This window comes from Hesperophylax consimilis, chromosome 10 (assembly GCF_061612785.1).
Source record: "Hesperophylax consimilis isolate HC1 chromosome 10, BYU_Hcon_1.0, whole genome shotgun sequence".
Lineage (NCBI taxonomy): Eukaryota > Metazoa > Arthropoda > Insecta > Trichoptera > Limnephilidae > Hesperophylax > Hesperophylax consimilis.
Window position 1 is genome coordinate 18,983,840 of NC_142845.1, and position 21,617 is coordinate 19,005,456.

The following is a 21,617-nucleotide window of genomic DNA, read 5'->3' on the forward strand; positions in this document are numbered from 1 at the left end:
GGAGTAAATAATAAATCTAATTAAACAAACTGCTTAGCTCTGCTTCGACTTTTTTCATTTTTGTACTATTCCTAATATGTATTCTATTTTTCCATCTTACATTGTAGAGTATTTTGTTTTTGTGATGTTATGCTCATTTAAATGTTCTTTGTGTTAAAAAAATAAACATGTAAAAGCCCAGCTGGGCGTGAAATCTTAAACTTAATATATTATTTATTAATATATAAAATGAATAAATATATAAAAATTCAGCCTGCGTATGTTGTGCTTGCAGAACTCAAAAGTAGCCGACCGATATCGCTGAAAATTTCAATGTTTGTTCTTATTAGTGCCAGGAGTGTTTAGAAAGTGGTTTGAATGGTAGAAGAAATCGGGGACGACCGAGGAATACTTAATGCAATATCTCTTCACCGGAATGAGATACGGAGTAGAATAGTAACATTGTGGTATACAGTAGTGAATGGTGGAATAAGTCGGAGATGCCCGAGAAAGACATTAGCAATAGCAAAGGGTCTACTAGTTCAAAATAAATAAATAATAAAATAAACAATAAATAAATATTAGCGATAAAAAATGTTAGAAATTTCTGAATTAAATTTTTTTTTTTTTTTTATAGTGAATACCTCACAAGAGTCCCAACTGCTCCCGTCTGGAGCCAGTGAGACTATGGCATCCCCAATTGGGGGATGTTGTGAGGCTGAAGGTAAGTGGGGAAGGGAAAGAGGAAGGTGGGGAAGTACCTGGCTATTCAGATCTAGTCACTAAACACGGCTAAAGCCATTTGGAGCAACGTTTCAATTCTGAATGGTGGTCTTACACCAGGGCGATACTGGTAGTATCTTCCACTCTGGAACGTGCCGCAAATATACTATATATTATTTTAATTAATTAATTGTGAAAATAACACAAATTAATCAAATAAAATTTATTTGCGCACGCCGGGTTCGAACCCGCGACCTTCGGAATGGCAGTCCAATGCGTTACCACTGGACTATGCCGGCCGTCAAAAGGAACAAGGAAAGAATGAATATATCAACAGAATTGCATTTCTTTCCAAGCCTATAAAGTCTCTGGACTTGGGGAATGAATGAAATCGTTTGTTTTCGTCAGATAAACAAAGAACAACTCTGGAAGTCTCCTGTTTGGATTTGGTACTTAGAACGTTTATTAGTTTTAAGTCAGGTGCATAGCTGTTAACTAATTGGTATAAAAGTACCAAATCGCACATGGTTCTTCTGCAAGATAAGTCAGTTACATCAAGTAATTTCATTAAATTATCATAATTAATTTGTCCAATGGGTATGGATAGTTTGAAATTGATAAACCATAAAAAAATGGTGTTGAACTCTCTCAATTTTTATTGATGTGCTTAATAAGTATGAGGACCAAGTCGAATTGTATTTTAATTTTTTATTTATTTATTTATTTATTAACCAAGATAGACACAAATACATTTTTCTAAATTACTTCTTACTGCGACAGTGAAGAGAATCTTAAAAGAATAGAGCGACTTCTTTTAAATTTAAAGCGAGATCAATAATTGTCAAACATTTCATAGCCTTATTTGTTACATCATTGACGTAAGGGACACATATTACATTTTCATTGAATAAGATACGTAGATTTTTATGAGACATCCTTGAGGAATATTGTTGAAATTATATTGAGATGTAATAAAATCTTCACTGGCTCAAATATCCAGAAAGAATCCAGTTCAAGATCTGCTGGATGGTATTTAAGGAACTCAACAGAATGGCTCCGGCCATGTGTTGTGATTTATGGTCAACACCCTTAGGTATGCCTTAGGTCAGCAGAGTCAACAGGTCAACAGCTATCGGAAGGTTGAAGGAACCAAAGCGCACACCAGATACTAAGTCAGGTGAGCGTGTTGTCAGGACCTAAAGTGACCTAAAGCCTGGAATGGACTGCCACATGATTTAAGAATGATCAGTGATCACAGACTCAATAGAATTTAGAGCTAAACTTAAAACCTTTTCTGACAGTCCATAAAGTCAGAAACCTTTAAAAAACGGCTTGGAAAAAACTTCAAGAAAAATAAACGCTAGGACCCCCCCTGTGGAAAAAAATCGGTCTTCGCGTTGAAAATAAAATAAATCTTCACAGCAGGGGACATGTACTACAAGAGGGGTAGTGGGGGTAGGAAACCTTTTCGCCGTCGGGGGCCATTTGGATTGTGTAGTATCACTTGCGGGCCGCGCTTAGGCCCGGTATATCGGTTGATTTAAAGCTCGGCTTGGTTGGAATGTGGAGCTTAGCGCGGCTTGGGATGGCTTTTGACATAATCCGTGTATAGGTCGGAAGCTTAGATATCAGCATTATTACACGTATTGTCTATGATTTTATTAGAGAAAATTACTTAGATTTTCGTTGCTGCGTGAGTGGTATTTCTATGCTCCTACGTCATCGGGAGATTAAGAGCTTTCAAAATGTCAAATGCGGACTAATTTACAAGTAGATTTTTTGATAAACTTCCCCACTTCAATCAGCATGGTGCTGAACGCAAGGATACAAATTTTAAATAGTATTTGTTTTTATGTAGTCAATGTACTATACATGAATTATGACTAACAAACCGCTGAAAACACTATCTGAAAAATTACGTTGAAAAATTCTAAATATATCTATTCTAAAAATATACGTAAATTATGCAATTCAACAGTGAATCCTTTTGCAAGTCCCCATATTTATTTTAAACTAAACCCAGAACACGAAAAAAGTTTCTTCTGGATTTACAGCACAAATTTTTTTAAGACAAAATGGTTTCATTCTTAAATGTGTGTGCAGATGAATCCACAACTTTATTTTTTTCTGTAAGCGAATCTCCATTTAATTAACATCACACTCATCACTTCTTATTAATAAAATAATAATAAATCAAAAGAAAATTTGATCGCCTATTGATTTGTGAATAAACAGATTTCTGGTAACGTAGGTCCATACGTAACCTGTGAGCTATGTTGTACCTCTCTCTGGGTTTTGTAATAATGTCTTAAAAATGTACCTGAAACACCGTGAAAGAAAACATTACAAACATTACGGTTACATTCTGAAAGTAATTTTTTATATTCTTTTTTGTGTGATCAGCAGGCCGAACCGAATGTGCTCTCGGGCCGCACCAAAAAGCCTCGCAGGCCGCAGGTTCCCTATCCCTTTACTAGAAAGACCTAAAGAATAACATTTCGATAATGGGCTCTACGGAAAGTACGTGTAGAGTTCATTATCGCTTAACATTATTGTCTCAGATGAATGTTGTTCTAAAGGTGGACAGTATATTTTTTTACTGAATACGTTTCATCAATCCAAATTCGCCTCTATGATGTAAATTTCACTATTATTAGATTTCATTTTAGCTTGCCGATAGAGACAGCCTGCCCGCAGTGTAGCCACTCGTTACACATTTCAAATGAAGCATGGCGGTAAAGTAGGATGAGTGACATTCAATTTTTTGTCGTTATTTTGATATTGGTGAACTGTGAAAATAATAACATTGCTTCGTTTTATTACAATTATTTATCATATTCATCTGAAAAAGCGACGTAATAAATAATAGTGGCTTAACTTATTGCTTAAGATGGAGTTCTCGGACACAGGTACGTAAATGTTTGTTGTTTATTTTTGCATCGAAAATCATTTGAACCTCAAATTATCATTTGACGGTTTCTACGATAAGAAAGTGTTCGGTGTGTTGTATTTTTGACGAATTCATTATTATTATTTTGTTTCGTGTTCATTAATGTCAGATATAACTATTTCCCCGTTAGATTACGAGTGTGTGGTGTCAAAAATCTTCGATTCTTTGAAACATGATAAAGAAAAGATTCCTGCTCAGAAAGTGATGAAAATGATTGCTCCATACATTGGAGATGACAGGTAACTAACTACACTATTAGGTTATCATAATAAAATATACAATATTTTTTTCAACGAGCCAATAAAATTGTCAATATTTCAGGTCTGAGTTTTTGTTGCTAAATGATATTTTGGATCCTTTCGCATCAAATGAAAAGATTGATCGATACGCATTGAAGAGCGCTCTTTTGCAATGGACACGCACTTTGAAGGGTGGCAAAGATTCCTGGTAAGAATAAAAAGTCAAAAATATTTCTGCATGATGGCATCAACCGATGACAGGAAATTGGGTACTGACTGATAATTTGTTTCGTAGTTGGCTACTATCATAGACATATGAATATTAGTAGACCTGCCCTAAGTGATTAAAAGCGTATTATCCCCACTCCCCATACCGGTTCCATTGGAGCCGGCTGGGCTCGCATATGGCCTCAAGTAAAATTTGCAAACGTGACGTCATCATTCTTGTGCGAACTATGGTCGAGGCATCATCGGTTCATTTTACGAAATTACACGGCAAAATGTTGACTTGTGATATGAAAACTTGTAAAAATAGATGTGAAAAAGAGAATAAACCCAATTGTCGTATTACATTCCATAAGTAAGCATTATTTTACTTTATTTTAAGCTTATTCACACCGTATTATATGGATCAGTTTTAGAAACATATACTATCACATCACAATGTAGCGATTCTCAAGTGTGCTCATCGTTGTTTACTGGGGTAAGTAAATTATGAGACATTTGTAAAAGTGTCTTAACTAAATACTCTGAAACTAACTACGACTCTGAAAATAGAAGCTGCCTTACTTTGCCGAATTTGGACTTCGCAAATTAGTTCATAACGTGGCGAGTAATTTGCGCTCCCATGTAGAAATGTCTATTCATTCAAAAGCAGATTTTACTTTTAAGAACTAAATGGTGATATTATAATGCGAGATGCCTATTTACTGTCAGATTGATTTATTGACGAATCACAGTCAGCCTTACTCCCTTCGTTCTTCAACAGTTGATTTTACCCCTCGCCATTATCTTCTCGTCTATTAATTCCTATGTCTGTGGCTACTATAAAAAAAATATAACAACACCCACTATCCTAAACTCTAAAATAAGCAAAAAAATGTCAGTATCAAACTTCTAAAATAAAACAAATCTACCCCTTCTATGTAAACTATCATATCTTTAAAAATATCCGTGAGAATGCTGAGGAGAGCAATTTAAAGTTTATTTTGGTCACACAGCATAAGGGAGTTACAATAAATGACAGTGTGAAAAGACCTGTTTACATATTTTTATATTTCTTTTGTTAACTCCCACATGAAATTTGTACAGCATCCAAACTAGATACATTAAAAACTCAAAATTACAATTTTGTGGGTTAAATAGTTCACGTAGAAGGAGTCGAAATGTTGAAAAATAGTTTTTTTCTCTATATTTGGAAAAAAAGTCAAGTGGGAAGAGGTGAACCCGTACGGACCGACAAGAAACTACACTAAATAAACAGATTTTTTTGTTAAAGTCAACACTTACACAATAACATACTTGATAAAGTGACATTTTTATTTTTTTCTTTAACCAAATACTCTATAATATTAATAATACCTCCAACTTCTGACATTTCCTATACATTTGAATGGATTTTATGTAAAATTATTTTCTTTATTTTATGTTAATTTTTTTTTTTTAAATTAGATATCTCATGAACGACCTTACTGCTTTTTTGATCATGCATTCATTAATCATGCGTCTTTGATGGTTTAGAAAGGTAATAAAGTACTTATATAATTGTCAGAAATTTGACAAGAAGATTAATATTAAAAAAATATATAAAATATTAATATTATATGTCGAACATATTTGATAGTTCAAAACACATACAAAATTCCCCCTTCATATAATCCGGGCCTCTTCTAGGCCTGCATTAATAAATCCTCTCCCACATCCCCTACCTTACCCCCCCTCAAAAGGCTGCCCAACCGGCTGGCGACATAGCTCCCCTGCCTTTACACTGTACAGACAGGGGCAGTATTATTTTGTATATTTCAGTGTATTTTTTTATTGTGTGGTGTCACATAAAAAAAATACAAAAATGTGTTTTGAACATCAACATTGATAATGATTTATAACTTCAACTTGAACGCAGAATGCTACATGGAACTAACTCAGCTTTGCTGAATTAACCTTTTTTAGAATTATTTTTTCATGGTGTAATTAATCCACCTTTTACGTAATCAATTTATTTGCTAGGATTTAACAAAATGATTTCACCAACAACCAATTAACATTTCTTGGCTTCTTGAAAAATTACTTGGGAGTGCTTTTGTTACTTTTTCGTAAACTGAACCACGGAATCTACTTTTTTACCAATATTGATCAAAATACAAATTAGAAAGCCCAAAACACCGCCACCAAGTAAGCATGAGATACAAATACCATGATTATCCTTTCCTGAGTAACTATTTAATTTTAGATGTATTTCTTTGGTGAATATAATATCGTCGCATTAATTCGTAGAATGCGTAACTCCCAAATGTAAAATTTTACAGGAGGCACAAAAAACCTCATAGTGAAAAAAAATGAAAGATGGCTTATTCTTTTTATTTATGTTTCGAACATATAATATATTTGGAAATTTATTTTCAATCATTAAACTTTTGTAAGTTAAGGCTTTCTATTTCAAATCGGAGTTAGGAAGTTTACGTAAAAACCGAGAATGGAGATACGCATTTTACAAAAGATACATACTTTTCTGCGAACAGTTTTATGAACAACCTAGCGGAAAATTTGGGAGATAGGAATTTTACATTTACAAAATAAAACACAACAATGTATGTGTATGTCGAGGCAGTCTATTTAGATGCATTTTAATGATGCGGAAGGTTATCGTTAAAGGAGTGGTAATCCTTTTCTAATGTCTGTTTTAAGTCTTGTAAATGCTGGTACTTTTCCTTCCTTAAGGGATTAAATCTGACTCTCAAGTGAAATCTTCAAACTCTGGAGATCATTACAGATTCGGCGACGGTTTTGTGCTGGGTGAGATCTACACTGACCGGGAGTAGTCGTGTCAGAGATGATCGTTAAGTGACGCTTGGAGTTGATGAAGGAGATTGTAGAAGAATTTGATCTGACATTGTCGATCACCCTTGTTGTCCTGTAGAAATAAAACTGATGTACTTACTAGGGTTTGCAAGACCCGGGCAAAGAGTAGCCATGACAGGAAACGTTGTGAAAGAGACTCCTCAGAGTGTGAAGATAGGTGGGAGAGACTTGAAAGTGGAACTGGTGAGCAAACATGTGCTTTAAGCGTAGAAACTCTTCATGCTCAGCATCACTTTGGAGTAAAGTGAACGCTTCATCTTGCCCGGCTGGTCTATCCCGAGGCGAGAAGAAAGGACGTCGATAGATGCGTGCGTTCCTGCGTACAATTCAGGACAATTGACCCTCCACCATCATCCCATGAAGCGGGTAATCTTAATGTTGTGACAACCTGGAGTCGCTTGGCAGTTGATGTTACTCATTTCGGTAGGAAATTTTTACTCACATTTATCGATTGCGGTCCAAGTAGATTTGCCATGTGGCGGGAAATCGAGTCAGATAATGCAGCTTCGATTATCAGACATTTGGAAGAAGTGTTTCGGGAAAGAGGCCCGCCCAAAGTAGTTCCATGGACAATGGTACTGCATTTTGTTCCTACAGTGTTACAGATAAGTGTAAGAGATGGAATGTTCGTCAAAGATTTTGCGCGGCATACCGACCAGCTGGAAACGGTATAGTTGAACGACATCATCAAACAATAAAGAGAACTGCAGCCAGAAGTGGAAGCGATCCCCTGCAGGCAGTGTTTCGGTACAATCTTTGGCTGCAAAAAGTCAGGATGATTGAGGTATTGCGCTGTTTAGTATAGTTCACACTTCACACTCGTGGAGACACCCTTCTGCGCAAGTGAATATAGAAGAGGAAGTATTGACTGAGCTCTAAGTGGGCGATCTTCTTGCGGTTAAACCAGTAGATGGGAGATGCACATCGTGCATGGAAGGGTGACAGGACTTACTTCAGTCAACAACATCGAAGTAGATGGCATACCAAGACATGTGCTTGACCCGCGGAAGATGCCTGACAGAGAACGGACTGTGTCTGAGGAGAGACGAGATGGAATTGCCGCACGTTCCACCGTAAATATTTTGGGTTTGTTTGAAGAGGACAGTGAAAAACCGGATCCGGATATGCATCAGGAGGAGATCCACTTGCAAAGAGATGGTGACCTTGAAGAAGAGATAATCACAGAACAAGGACCTATTAGGTATTTACGAAACCGCAGAGGCACATAAAACAAGAGAGCTACGGCAGAGCGTCACACGGTGCAGAAGACGTCAGTTTAGACTACAGATACAAAACACTATTCGTGACTTCACAATTAAAATTAAGATTATAAAATGTTCAAAATTGATTAATCAACTTATCTCAGTTAATTTCACGGTAAAACTATTACACCGTAAATAAATTTCTTCAGTCAAAAACACAACAAGCGTGCACGGCTCACCGGCCAATACTGAATTAAGGAGTTACGAAGTATTCGCGAGTAAAAATGGCACCATAATTTTATGCAGTTTCCTAATTTGTGTTTATCTAAAAGGTTAATTTTTTTTTAAATTTTCGAGTTTTACTAGTCGATGCGGGTCTAATTTTAACACCAGATGGCATTAAAAAATATTTTCGAAAAATTTGGAGTTACGCAGTCTACGAATTAATGCGACGATATGTAGATTTGCAGATAAGATATAAGATCAGTCGGCTGCCATAAAATATTCACATTAAAATATAAAAATGTATGTTTATATTAGACCACAAGAAGTGGAACTATTTTAAGTTTAATAAAAAAAAAAAGTTTTACTGAACTTCACGGGTGAAACAAACAACTGTTTAATTTTAAGATTTAATCGTTGACCTATTATATTGTAAAAAAAACTTAAATGCAACTGTGCTAGCCTATGAATGTCTGTTTGATAATTTTTTAAACATCAAAGTCATCCATGAAAAATACATATAAATAATAATAGTTCATTTATAGGGCACCGCTTGGTGAAGGTTCACAGAAGGTGTGATTTACACTAAATAACCTCGCTTTTTTATTTTTTGGTGAATAAAAGGATTGAATCAAATGAAGCAATTCACAAGGCCAATTCACAGGGAATCAGACTGAATCGATTCAATACTGTGAATAAATCTGCCCATGTCTAGTTCTTATTAGTAATTTCTTATGGAATAAGCCATGGATATTCTTTGAAGTTAATTTAAAATCAGAAACCTGAGTCAGGCTGTGTGTCAAGAGTCAGAATAAGGGTGTTAAAAGTATGTGTGAATGTAGTCAGGAGTTCATGCTAGGGTAGGATTGTATGGCGTTCCTCCTTTCTGCCTAACAATCCAGAGAAATGGCAGGACAGTGCGTTAGTTATTCAAAGTGTTTTCTTTTTTTAAATGTATTCATTATTATTTTTTCTTTTCAGTATTATCGAGGATCTATCCATGAATTCTAATTACGAAACCCCAGAGAATGTCCAATACACATCTTTCTGCAGTTTGTCTAGTGAAGGTAATATGATTTTTAATAATATGCTATTACTTTTATTAGAAATGTTAAATTCCATAAAGAGAGATAAAGAAAAGACATGGTTTTACATACAAATGCATATATTATGTAATTACAATCTGGAAAACTACTCTGGCGTCCCAATCTCTATTGGTAATTTATTAAATTACTCCATCAATTTCTTTATGACGCTTCTGGTGTCCAGCTTTGCATGTAGGCATCTGAAGCATGCGGTTATCTTCAAATCTTCATCGCATTACAACTGCGGGCGACTTCTGCTTTTCTTTCCCAAGAACGCCTTCCGATGATACTGTGATGAAACGGTCATCTGTAAGTCGCACGACTTGCCCAGTATAGTTTCACTTGAGATTGGAAATTGTGATGAAAATGTCAGCCACCTGATACTTGCTCCTTATCCAGTCATTCGTCTTTCTATCTTGTAAGGAGATATCTAGTATGGCTAGGTGTTAACCATGCTCCATCAGTTAGCCAAGGTTAACTGACTAATTAACTATCACTCCGTTTCTCTGCAGGCTACAGGGACCGCATCTCAGAGCTGCAGAGCGAAGTGGCGGAGAGGGAGCACCACATACGGGTGCTGCGCCGGCAGCTGGACCACGCCGCCACCATGACGCAGCAGCACGAGGATACCCTCACGTTGCTGGTCTCCGAGAGGGAGCAGCTCAGGGCTAAGCTACAAGTGTGAGTTGTTTTTCGCTGCTCAGCCGCCAGGAGTGAGGGGAACTATGGCTTCCTCAATCTGAGAAATGTTGTAAGGCTTTGGATATGGGGAAGAGAAGGGTTGGGAAGTATCTGGCTGTTCAGATCTGGTCATGTAACAGTTACATCCAATCTGATACAAGATTCTCACCTCAAAAAGTTTTTTTACTGTGCAGAAAAAAATCTTCATTTAAAAATATTGCCGAAATTAGATCCCACTTATGAAGTTTCCCACTTGGAAAACTTCGAGAGTTTCACCATCTCTTATACAGTTAACTTTTTCTATGTTGGATGTTTGAATGTTAGAAATATCAAAATTCTGTGCTTTATTATAGTGAGCAATCGCACAGTTCCGCTGCAACCTCTCTGAAGCGAGACTACGAGGAGCTGATGGATTCCTTCACATCCTCGAGGGATAAAGCCATCACTCTGCAGGCCGCCCTGGACGTCTTGAAGAGGGAAAACACCATCCTAAACTCTCAAATTACTGAGCTGGAAAATGAGGTAGATACATTTAGGTAGACCATTTTAAATGGGCAACTTTTCAAAAAATAAGTATTCTAAACTGCTTCTCACTCAAGTGTCATGGAGTGGAGAAAGAATTAAGATTAATTTAATTGAGTGCCGACTCTAATGCCACACATTCGCCGCCATTAGGTATTTTAGATACCCGTCTCCTCGCGTACACCTTATACGATTGCAGAGCAATATTGAAATCAAAACATGCATGCTTTCACCTTGAGTATTTGCTCGCAACTGGAGTTGGAGAATGGAGAGTTGGAGTTCGCAGAATCGTATTTTGCATGGTGAATAATATTCTATATATTTTTAGTATGGCGGAAAACAATTGAAAAATTCAGATAGTTTAAACGAATCACAATAAAAATCTACATACACTGAAGTTTATTAATTCCTTAGGAAGTTCTTTATCTTACATACTCCGAGACATTGTCAAAAATGTCTATAATCGGTGCAGGTATCATGGCAGCGAAGGCATTTTCTAACGTTTTACCTAAAGTTGCAGCATAGAATTTAAAAGATAACAGTTAAAAAAAACTTTACTTTTATCTTTAGACATTTTCCTAACTACCCAAATAGAATTTATATATATATAAATTATTTGTAGTACATATTGCTCGTACTAGAACAATACAAAGTGAGTTTTAGTGCCTTATTTTAATACCCGTCGTTAAGTTACCAATAAACTTTTTTTTTTCCATTTCAGAAACACACACTATCCCAGCTTCTGACACAGAGTAAAGAAGACAAGAAAAAAGTGTCAAAGCTCCTGACCATCTCGCAGTCCGACAACGAGATGCTTCGTCAGGACTGCTTCCAATTCAACGAGAGGATCTACGAGCAGGAGAAAAGCATCCAACATCTCACCAGTGTCAAGAGCTCCCTCGAGGTTCACTTGCAGAACCAGCTCAACAATTCTGCCCAAGCAAAGATGCGGATGGACGATAGCTTCGAAGAGAAGATTACTAAACAAGCTAATAATCTAGATTTCAATTTTAATCAGGAACCTGTACGGCTAAAAAGAATGGATTCAGGTACCATTTTTATATTTCTTTGGTGTTGGTTATGTAATGTACTGGAATCATAATTATTATTTTCTTCTTTTACTAAGCCATTGCATTTTTTGTACATATTCATATTTATTGTTTTATGGCACGGTTATTTATATTTTATTAATATTTATTTTTTGTATCTTTCTGCACGCTATATTTAGATATTTCGCTTAGCGACGAAGCTCTATTTGGTGGACGGGACAAGTATTTAGATGGAGATTATATCACCAGCACGCCGCGGAACCATGTGTCTCTCATGCAGGAACTGGACCAGACCCCCGTCCCCGTCTCTGACGTCTGCTCGGTGACCACAAATTACGACAATTTTAAGTCTTCCTTAACGAGAATATATCCTAAAAATTGCTTAGCCTTCGACACCAACCGCAATGATGAATTTGATATAACTGAAGATGGTAATTTCTTTACATCGCTTCCGGATAACGCTAACTCGATGAACGATGTTCGAAAGATTGAACACACTTACGTCATGGGTGTTAAAAAATGTTCTTTTGATGAAAACGATAATGTTAATTACGCCAGTAAAATAAGCTCATTGGAGCAAGAGTTGATTGTGCATAAGAATATAAATAAAAGTCTCGTTGCTAAGTTAAATGAGAATCGTTTGGAGATTGTTCAGTTGGGACATGTAATCAAATGCCAGAGCAACAGAATGTTGGAGATGGCAAGCTATCAGGCGTTGCTGGGTTTGCAGAACCACTGCGCTAATAGCTCCATGAAGGAAGCGAGGGTGAAGGTCAGGATGGTGCGAGCCGTGATGGAGCAGAGAGACAGGTGGTTGAGACAGCGGCTGTCCAGCGGCCGGGTGGCACAGACAGACACGGAGACGCAGACAGACGAGGAGCCGTTTGGTAATTTCACCGTAGGACTACAGAGTATAACTTGGATGAAATAATTCTCACATAACTCATTTATTTATCCACCAGTTTTGTGTGTTGTGATTAATTTTTACACTTTGCATGTTTGCCGGCTTATTGCGAAAAGTCTCCTACTAACTTTTTTGTAGATTACTTTTGACCCACTTTAACCCCTAGGGTCCAACCAACTACAAAAGCATTTCAGTGAAATCGTGAGTACCTTGAGGTGCACTACAATGTGCAGTGCATAGTGCTAGGTTACAGAAGTTTTTAACGCATTTTATTTCTGTCCATGAAAATTCCAAAGTAAAAAAAGTTGATTTTGTAGAAACCTGTTTTATTTCAATTATAATTTTCAAAAATTATATTTGGCTTTGAGATATTTACAAAATATTACCCGTCTTTTAGGAGTTAAGTTGATTTTTCACAATTTTATTTATTGTTACTCTATGGAGGCTAACATTGGTTTGTTGTGTCACTGAAATGTATTTAAATGTCAGCTTGTAATTACATAGCGACTTTTCTCAGCAAGCCATCGCTCGTATGCTGAATAATATTAATTAACTAACTAAATATCTAATACTGAATTAATACTAACTTTAAACTATTCAACACAAGCACGAAGTAGGCCGAGGTAAAAAGATTTGGATTGGTTTTTTTCTTATTGAAAGTTTATTTATTTTCTATTACTTGTGTCGCATTGTTTTTTGCCTTGTTGTTAAATTTTCCATGCTCATACTCTGTTGTCAAACAGCTGAGTAACTTGTAACTAGCTGAGGTGTACCTGGCGTCTGGCGTCTAAGTTTTCTGTACTTTGTAATAATTTAATATGCATGTATTATAAATATAAACCTTCCAGAAGAAATTCTCTAAATGATGACAGATTTGTATAGCGACTTTATTTTATACTATTTAGAGATTATTATTGACTATCCCAATTAAGATTCCGTATTCGGAGCCCCAAATATTCTCATTTTCACAAACTTTATATTGGGAGACAGGTAATTCAATATAAAAATGATCTTACAAGTTTTACGTCTACTACTGCAGATTTTGCAATTATGCAAAATTTCGAGCATGGGCAACTTCTGCAAACCTTGTGCTGTTTTATATTTTTGAATAATTACGATTTTTACTTCTATGGATATTAACATACAAGACATTAATTTTATAAATACCATACACAGACAGAGAGTAGACAGACCATACAATCCAATATATTCCATAGTTAAAAAATAAATTTGACAAAGGTTCATAATTCACTACTTTGGTTGCCTACTTATTGACATTGAAACTTGTTTAATGAGAAACTACTAAATATTATCTGTTTTACTGCTTGCTAACTTTAATAAAATAATACATTATTAATTATGTAACATAATTATCTTATTTCTCCAATTCCCAACTTTCTTTTTATTGCCTGAATTTTTTTGTAATGAATTGAATTTTTATTTATTTATATTTATAAAATTAATACTAGATTTATTTCAGGTACCAAAGCATTGGTAGTTTACACGGCAGAACCTGAATCGGAAAATTTAACACTACAACAGAGGGTCGTACGACGCATCAAAATTATTGGGTAAGTGCACCAATTGATTAATAATGTTTTTACCACATGTATTATTACATTATTAACCAGTCAACTGTTTTTTGAGCACATGTGCGCCGACCATTTTTACAACGGTGCTCGGCATTCGAACACATGTGCTCTAATACAGTGGTCCCAAACCCCCGGTCCGCAGACCAGTACCGGTCCGTGGAGCAAATGAAACTTATTCTGTTGAAAACATCTTTACGCTATGTAACCACCCCACACAATACCGTTGAAGTAAAAAAAAAACCCGCATGACCCGTGCTGACACATGACGTTCTAGAATATTAACATTTAATTTAACCACCCTCAGCGGGCTGCGGTAAAATTTCCAGACGTTGACCGGACCGCGGCGACAAAAAGGTTGGAGACCACTGCTATAATACATACCATCCAATCTGGAATTTTCATGATGCGATTTTAACTTTTGTTTTTAAAACTGTATATAAGACAAAATAGAAACCGCTTGCTATAATGTAAACGGTAGATTCTAATTTTTTATATAATGAATGTACCCTCTGTCGCTTGTGAAAATGTCTATGAAAATAAATAAATTTAAATATTAACCTTTCGAGTGCCAAAAAATTCGTACATTTGCTTGTAAAATGCCACCAAAAAAACATTATTTTTTATGAAACTAGATATTTTTTTAAAACCCCATAAATTCTTTGAATTTTCAAGGATTTCGATAAATCAAAATATGATATTGGTTTAGAATCACGCGGAGGAGGATCCCGAAGTCCAGGCGTTTCGAAAAAATGAGAATTTTCGGTAGAAAAATTGGTTCCGAGAGGTACATTTGAAAATGAGTAATTTCCGGTGTTACTCTCCATTTCTTGGTCACGATCCGAAGAATTACTGGAAATTCGCATCCTGCGGTTGGGAAACACAGGTATGACATCACTGACATCACTCTCATCATAGCTACTCTGACTCGAACTTGAATTAGAGGAGTGGAAATCGTCGCTCCCGCTGTCAGACATTTCAGAGGACGCCTTCAACGTTATATTTTTTCAATTAACTAAAATAAAAAAAATAATAAATAATAAAAAATAATAATCTGAAATTTAAACGGTTTACCACGATCTTACAACTATTAAGATAATATTAGAATAATATTTACCAACGCTGCAGCACCACACCCGACGTACGCGCGAATCTGAACACGACTGACGCAATCGACGAAAGTCGACGATTGGCAATCAAACGGTTAATTAAAATAAATTTTCAGTGTATATATTCGTTTTTTTTTTTAAATATATTTTTTTTACATTTGTGTCCTCCTTTTTTTTTACGATGAACTTAGCTATTCTGGGGAAACTTTTGGGATATAAACATGAAATTGATATACTTGAAATAATAAGATACGTCATCTGGTTAACAGAAAATAATAAAAAAAACATGAACAATAAATCATCAAGGTAATTTTCGTGCAGTTCTGCAAATTTTCAGCCGACAGTACCCCCCACTGAGGATTTTCTGCTCCGACATTCAAGAGTTTAATAGCCATTTCGTTAACTGCAGCAAAGCTCGAACTGGATTCTTTCCGTTCATTAGAGTCATTTGTACGATGCTCTGAAATATGGTCTCCTCCATAAATGCCCCCCACTGCCTGCTGTAACTTGCCATTCATCTCTAGTCCTCCATTCTTCCTGTTCTGCTCTAATCCTTCTCCACGCAGTCTACCCAACTCTTCCTTGATCTCCCTCTGCGTCACTTCAACTGGGGCAGCCTCATAGTCATAATTGATGTATTAAAATATGTAGATAATATATTTTGTTTTGCAGGTCAAGTGCAGTGCACAAGGTGCTTTTGTGGGGCACGCTCCTCTGCTTCTCCGTGGCTTATCTTCAACTCTTCAACACCTTGAAGTACTGCAACACCACCCGAAATGGCTCCTACGTCCGCTTCTATCCCTGGGAATGGATGTCCATCAACGAAATCATCACTTTTGTTTTCGACTTTAAATACAACGGCCCAGTGCCTATATGAAAACTAGTGATTAAATAACTTAGTTTGTCAATTTGATTTGTTTTCCATTTGTTGTATTTTAGTGCCTTATTTCACCAGTACACCACGGTGGCACAACCACTTGGGACACCTAACCAAATGTGTAGCACATTATGGAGGAGTCCTTCACCCGGTGTCCTATTGCCAACTAGTAAAATGTATAGCACTCTATGGCGGCCCACTCGAACCATGTATCCGAACTGGTGTCCCGGTGAAATAGGGCCCATATACTTGAATTCTTCTAAAATAAGTGCTCAAGTTAGTGAAGGTTTTGGTAGGTTTTATCACTGTGGATCTTCCCTTGGCAACTGGACTGCCATCTAACGTTTTTATGTCTGCGTGACGAGACAATTCTAATATTTATCTCAAATTATATTTTTTCCTAAATGATCTCTTCGTTTGCAATATAAAAAAACTTTTATTTTGTTAGAAACTGCATGTACATTTTTTCATGCTAAAATTCAACCGAAGGAATTAGCCTCCGATAAAACAAGAAAATATAAATTATTTAAATTAAAATGTCAGTTTCACACGTGGCATACCACTTATTATGTATTTTTCTGTCTGAAAATGTGTTCTATTGTAAATAATGGCCCGCTAAAGTTAGGCTTAATATATTTTTAATAAAGTTCACAAATCATCTGGAAAAAAATTATTGTACTTTGTCCTTTGACTGGATATGAAAAAATATTCTATTTACAATTTTAAAACTTTATCAAACTCGTTGCATAAAGCCTGGTTCACTCTTATGAATGCTCACTGTAAATAAGAAAGTATTCAGTTTTGATTTTAAATAATAAAATGGCCACGAATGCTTAGCTTAATCATTTGTTTTTACTGTGCTTTTGAGCTGTGGGGTAATTGTTGTGTTGAATTAGCCAATCTTATAAAGTATTTTTATAACTCATCACAATGACTTAGGTATTTTAATTATTCAATGTGCCATACAGATATTGATATTATGTACAATGCTTTATGTAGTTATAGGTAAATGTATTTAAACATGTTTTTCACTATTATTATTCATGTTCTATGTTTTTCTTTGCTCAATATTATGAATAAATGGGCACACTAATTCTGCCTACAATTTTTGTACGTAAAAACAACTGTTCTTGTCAATAATTATTTCATTTTAATTTTTGACACGTAATCTTGTCTTCAATATTGTGTAGAAAAAACAATATTTTTTTTAATAATTTCTGAATTCTTCAGTAATAAATGAGGCTAAAGAATTCATATTGTATAATTTTTAAAAACTGATTGAGATTAATTTTAACTTTTAAAGAATTAAAAAATTTATTGTGTCCAAATGTTATGTACTCATTCTTAAATAAAATAATTGTGTTATCTTATATATAAAGTTGATTGTTTGTGGAGGGCGGCAGGCGGGTGGGCGGCGTGGATTTGATTTGTATACAAATCTACAGTTTTATTCCGAGGTTGATGAAAATTTGCAAACTTGGCCTTCAAAACAAGAGGAAGGTCACTGTCTACATTAGATTTCGAAAAAATCTATGTAAAGCCCGGGCAACGCCGCGGACTTCAGCTAGTTCTTAAATAAACATTTTATTCTCCACTGTAACAGAGCAGCTTTAAAGGCACTTAGTTTTGAACAACTGTACATTATTCTTGCCAGATAAAATATGTACACTATTAGGCCCTTCTTCCACAGGGATACACAAGTATCCTATACTTGATGATTCAAGTATCTTGACGGTTACCGTCATCCATCTGTACGGGGTTCATTCACAGGCACACATTCCTGACAATTTGTAAACTCGCCGGTGACTCTAGTCTCCCGCGACCAGCCGGTCAAAGTCGTTACCATTTACTTCATCGAAACATGGTGAAGCAATTAATAAATATCATAGTCAAACAAAAAATATAGTCTCAATTCAAATCTCAGTTCATTGTTTATCAGTAGACTTAAAAAGTAAACAATGAAAGCAAAAGTACCTATTTGTTCATTTTATTGCACTGGCAAAAATTATATTATAACTTTTCATTTTTAACCGCTTGATTTTCTCTCTTGCAACATAAACTAATTGTCACTTTATTTGAATAAGTTTTTTCATGATTAAATGAATTGTTTGAGATTTCTTTCGATACGATATCCACAGAATTTGACATTTTAAATTATTCCATTCAAATTACGTCAACATAAACATAACATTCGCGAACTAATATATAAGTTCAAGATGGCTATCGTTTATCACACAAAAACTTTAGACAGACATTTTTCTCTGATACCTTAATAATCTTAGTTCGTAGATATTTCTATCTCACCGCGGTCATGTCCGAAAACCCCTTTAAATAAAATGACGTGATAGTGTTTACCTCCTTTATCTATATAGCAAAGAGAAAGAAAGGAGATAGTTTGGGGACAAAATTTAAAGTGATCCACTGTAGGTACATACAGCAGCTTTTCATTTGGACGCTAGATGGCATTGGAACACGCTATTACCGTACGAATATGCACGAACATTTAAACTAAATTAATAATCGGGTAGTTTGTTAAATCCTTTTTTTATATAATTTCTATAGCAGCATGTTTTGGGAAGTCATTGACCAAATGACCTCATAAAAGAGCTGCCACTTGTATCATCGTCAGTTGTGTCAGATATTTTGTAACAATGCGTGATCCAAGCTAGGAACAAGTAGGTACATACAGCACTTGTGAGTGAGGTTATGAAAGCTAGTTTTGACCACTCTGATGAGGTGGTGGCGACACAGGAAATAATAATTCTTATTAATATTTTAAAGCATAACTTGCAAAAAGTGTTTTTTAATAAAATAATTAAATTAACGACAACTATTAACTTCTTCTTCTTCTTCCTAGCACTATCCCAACTCATTGCCTAGGTAGGCTGTTGGGGTCGGCTCTTCTCGTTCTCAGGTTATAGCTTCTTCGGTTCTGAGTGTCGCTTTCATCTAGGCCGTTTCTTTGTAGGATTTTGGAGCATTGGGTCATCCAGGAGTTCTTTGGTCTACCTCTGGATGACTGTCTTTGAAGCTCTATAGACATTGCCTGCTTCACAGTGTGGTCTGGTGGTCTCCGTCTTATGTGCCCATACCATCTTAACTGTCGTTCCTCTAGCTTACTGTTTGTGTCAGTGACACCCAGGCTACCACGAATGCGTGAGCTTTTAATTTTATCTTTTAATGATACTCCTGCCGTCCATCTAAGCATTCGCATTTCTGCTGATTCGAGTTGCCTAGAGTAGGAGTTGTACATAGTCCAGCATTCGGAGCCATACATTATCGCGGGTCTAACAATAGTCTGGTATGTCTTTCCTTTAAGTTTTATTGGCATTTTCGTGTCGCACAAAATTCCTGTTACGGATCTAAATTTCATCCATCCCACTCCTATCCTATGGTTGACATCCGCTGCACATCCTCCGTCTCTGTGGATGAGTGAGCCCAGATACTTAAATGAGTCACAGTTGGCTAATGTTACTCCATCCAATTGCATCGAAGGAGTTACAGCATTTGGGTCTTCAAATGGTAAATACAAATATTCCGTCTTTTTCCTGCTAATTTTTAGTCCATTATCCTCCAGGATCTTTCTCCACCTTTCCAGGCTATTTTGTAGATCACAATGATTTTCTTCTATCAGTACTACATCATCTGCAAAAAGCATAGTCTTGAGAATACTGTTCATTTCTTGACTCGTTAGGTAATTCATGACCATTATGAATAGCAATGGGCTGAGGACAGATCCTTGGTGTACCCCCACTTTAATTGGAAATGTTGGTGACATCCCTGATGTGCATCTTACTTGTGTTTCTACGTCTGTATACATATCTTGTATGGAGAGCACATATCCTTCTGGTACGTTATGAGATCTCAATGCCGCCCATATCAGGCTTCGGGGTACCCTGTCAAATGCTTTTTCCAAGTCTATAAATACCATGTGTAAATCTTTTTTTGCATCTCGATATTTTTCAACTATGATTCTGACTGGTAAGTTTTTAGATTCTCACGGCCAAAAGCATTTTTGTTGTTTGTTTTTGGGGTGTTATGCCGTGTTGCGCTAACTCCTTCTTTAGCCGACGTTTCGGACAGCGTTGCAGTGTCCATCATCAGGGCAGATCCGGTAGATCCGAAGATGTGTAAATTTTGGTTGTCGAGTTTGTGCTTATTTATTTGTGGCCTGGGCCCGTCCAAGTGCGAAATGCCAACGGAATTGGCGACATCTTGTGGCGAATTCTGAAAGCACAGTATGGCATTATGGTATATAATGATGATGGACACTGCAACGCTGTCCGAAACGTCGGCTAAAGAAGGAGTTAGCGCAACACGGCATAACACCCCAAAAACAAACAACAAAAATGATTCTGACTGTTTGAATAGCATCTATTGTTGATTTCCCCGATACAAAGCCGCATTGATCGTCGTGTATTTTTACAATATTCCTAATTCGTGTGTTTATAATCCTCTCATATATTTTCATGGTGTGAGACATAAGCTTTATCCCTCTATAATTGTCGCACTTCCTAGTGCCTCCCTTATTTTTGTAAAATGGAAGAAGATAGCTTTTCCTAAAGCTTTCTGGCATTGGTTCTCCGGTCAGTACTTTATTATACAGGTTGCACAGCCATTTATGTCCCACTTCCCCACACTCTTTCCATAATTCGGCTGGAGTATTGTCTGGCCCCACTGTTTTCCCCTTTTTCATTTGTGATATGGCTACTTCTGTCAGAGTGATTTCTTCAACTGGCCCCAGCACTGGTTTCTCTGACACATGAATTGTTCTTGGAAATTTTTCGTTCAGTAATGTAGAATAATAATCTTTCCATCTTTCACATATTTTGATTTCGTCTGTGATCAACTCACCGTCAGTGTTTTCTATGTATTTGGGTGTTCTAATAGATTTGGCCCTTTCTCTCCTGTGTGCTGCGATTTTGTATATTCTTTGCACTCCGTTGGGTGTTTCTAGGTCATCATACAGCTCTCTCAATGCCTCATGTTGTGCAGAGGCAACTATTTTCTTTACTGTCTTTTTGATTTGCTTATACACTATCCGGAGTTGCTCTTTCTCGTTATCGCACTTACATTGTGACCAGTTTCTGAAAGCAGTTTTCTTCTCTTTTACACATTTTTGCACCTCGTTTGTCCACCACCATGATTCCTTCTTTATTTTCAGTTTACCTTAACGACAACTATTAACGTTGGTTACATTTACTCTTTTTGTACAAAGTTGTAAATAAATATGTACCACTTTAACCCGCTAATTATTAGGAAACCAAATTTGGTCCCATATTCATTTGGTAATTGGGACCAAATTTGGTTTCCTAATAATTAAGGGGTTAAAAGTTTATTATTTTTCAAAGTATAAATGATTTTTACTCGCATTCATCTGTATTATGTATCTATAAATAAGTGTTTTA

General features: G+C 36.1%; 1 protein-coding gene across 3 annotated transcripts; it reads left to right on the forward strand.

Moving 5' to 3' along the window:
* The first annotated feature begins 3,448 nt into the window (after positions 1-3,448).
* On the forward strand, positions 3,449-17,268 carry LOC149420423 (uncharacterized). Of its 3 annotated transcripts, none has more exons than XM_089636134.1 (10): positions 3,449-3,611; positions 3,783-3,891; positions 3,974-4,099; positions 9,375-9,460; positions 9,991-10,159; positions 10,513-10,681; positions 11,403-11,730; positions 11,910-12,617; positions 14,115-14,205; positions 16,005-17,268. In XM_089636134.1, the coding sequence occupies exons 1-10, from the start codon at positions 3,593-3,595 to the stop codon at positions 16,207-16,209; spliced, it is 2,010 nt and encodes a 669-aa protein (XP_089492260.1). In that variant the 5' UTR covers positions 3,449-3,592; the 3' UTR covers positions 16,210-17,268. The 3 variants fall into 3 exon arrangements, with proteins under 3 accessions (XP_089492260.1, XP_089492261.1, XP_089492262.1); XM_089636135.1 differs by having other exon boundaries at positions 15,984-16,050; XM_089636136.1 differs by lacking the exon at positions 11,910-12,617.
* The last annotated feature ends 4,349 nt before the right edge of the window (positions 17,269-21,617 follow it).

Bases quoted from the DNA above. Each gene is read 5' to 3' on its own strand.
- LOC149420423 (XM_089636134.1), top strand. The intron at 9,461-9,990 runs GTAATATGATTT...GTTTCTCTGCAG, and splicing joins CTGCAGTTTGTCTAGTGAAG to GCTACAGGGACCGCATCTCA. The intron at 11,731-11,909 runs GTACCATTTTTA...CGCTATATTTAG, and splicing joins GCTAAAAAGAATGGATTCAG to ATATTTCGCTTAGCGACGAA.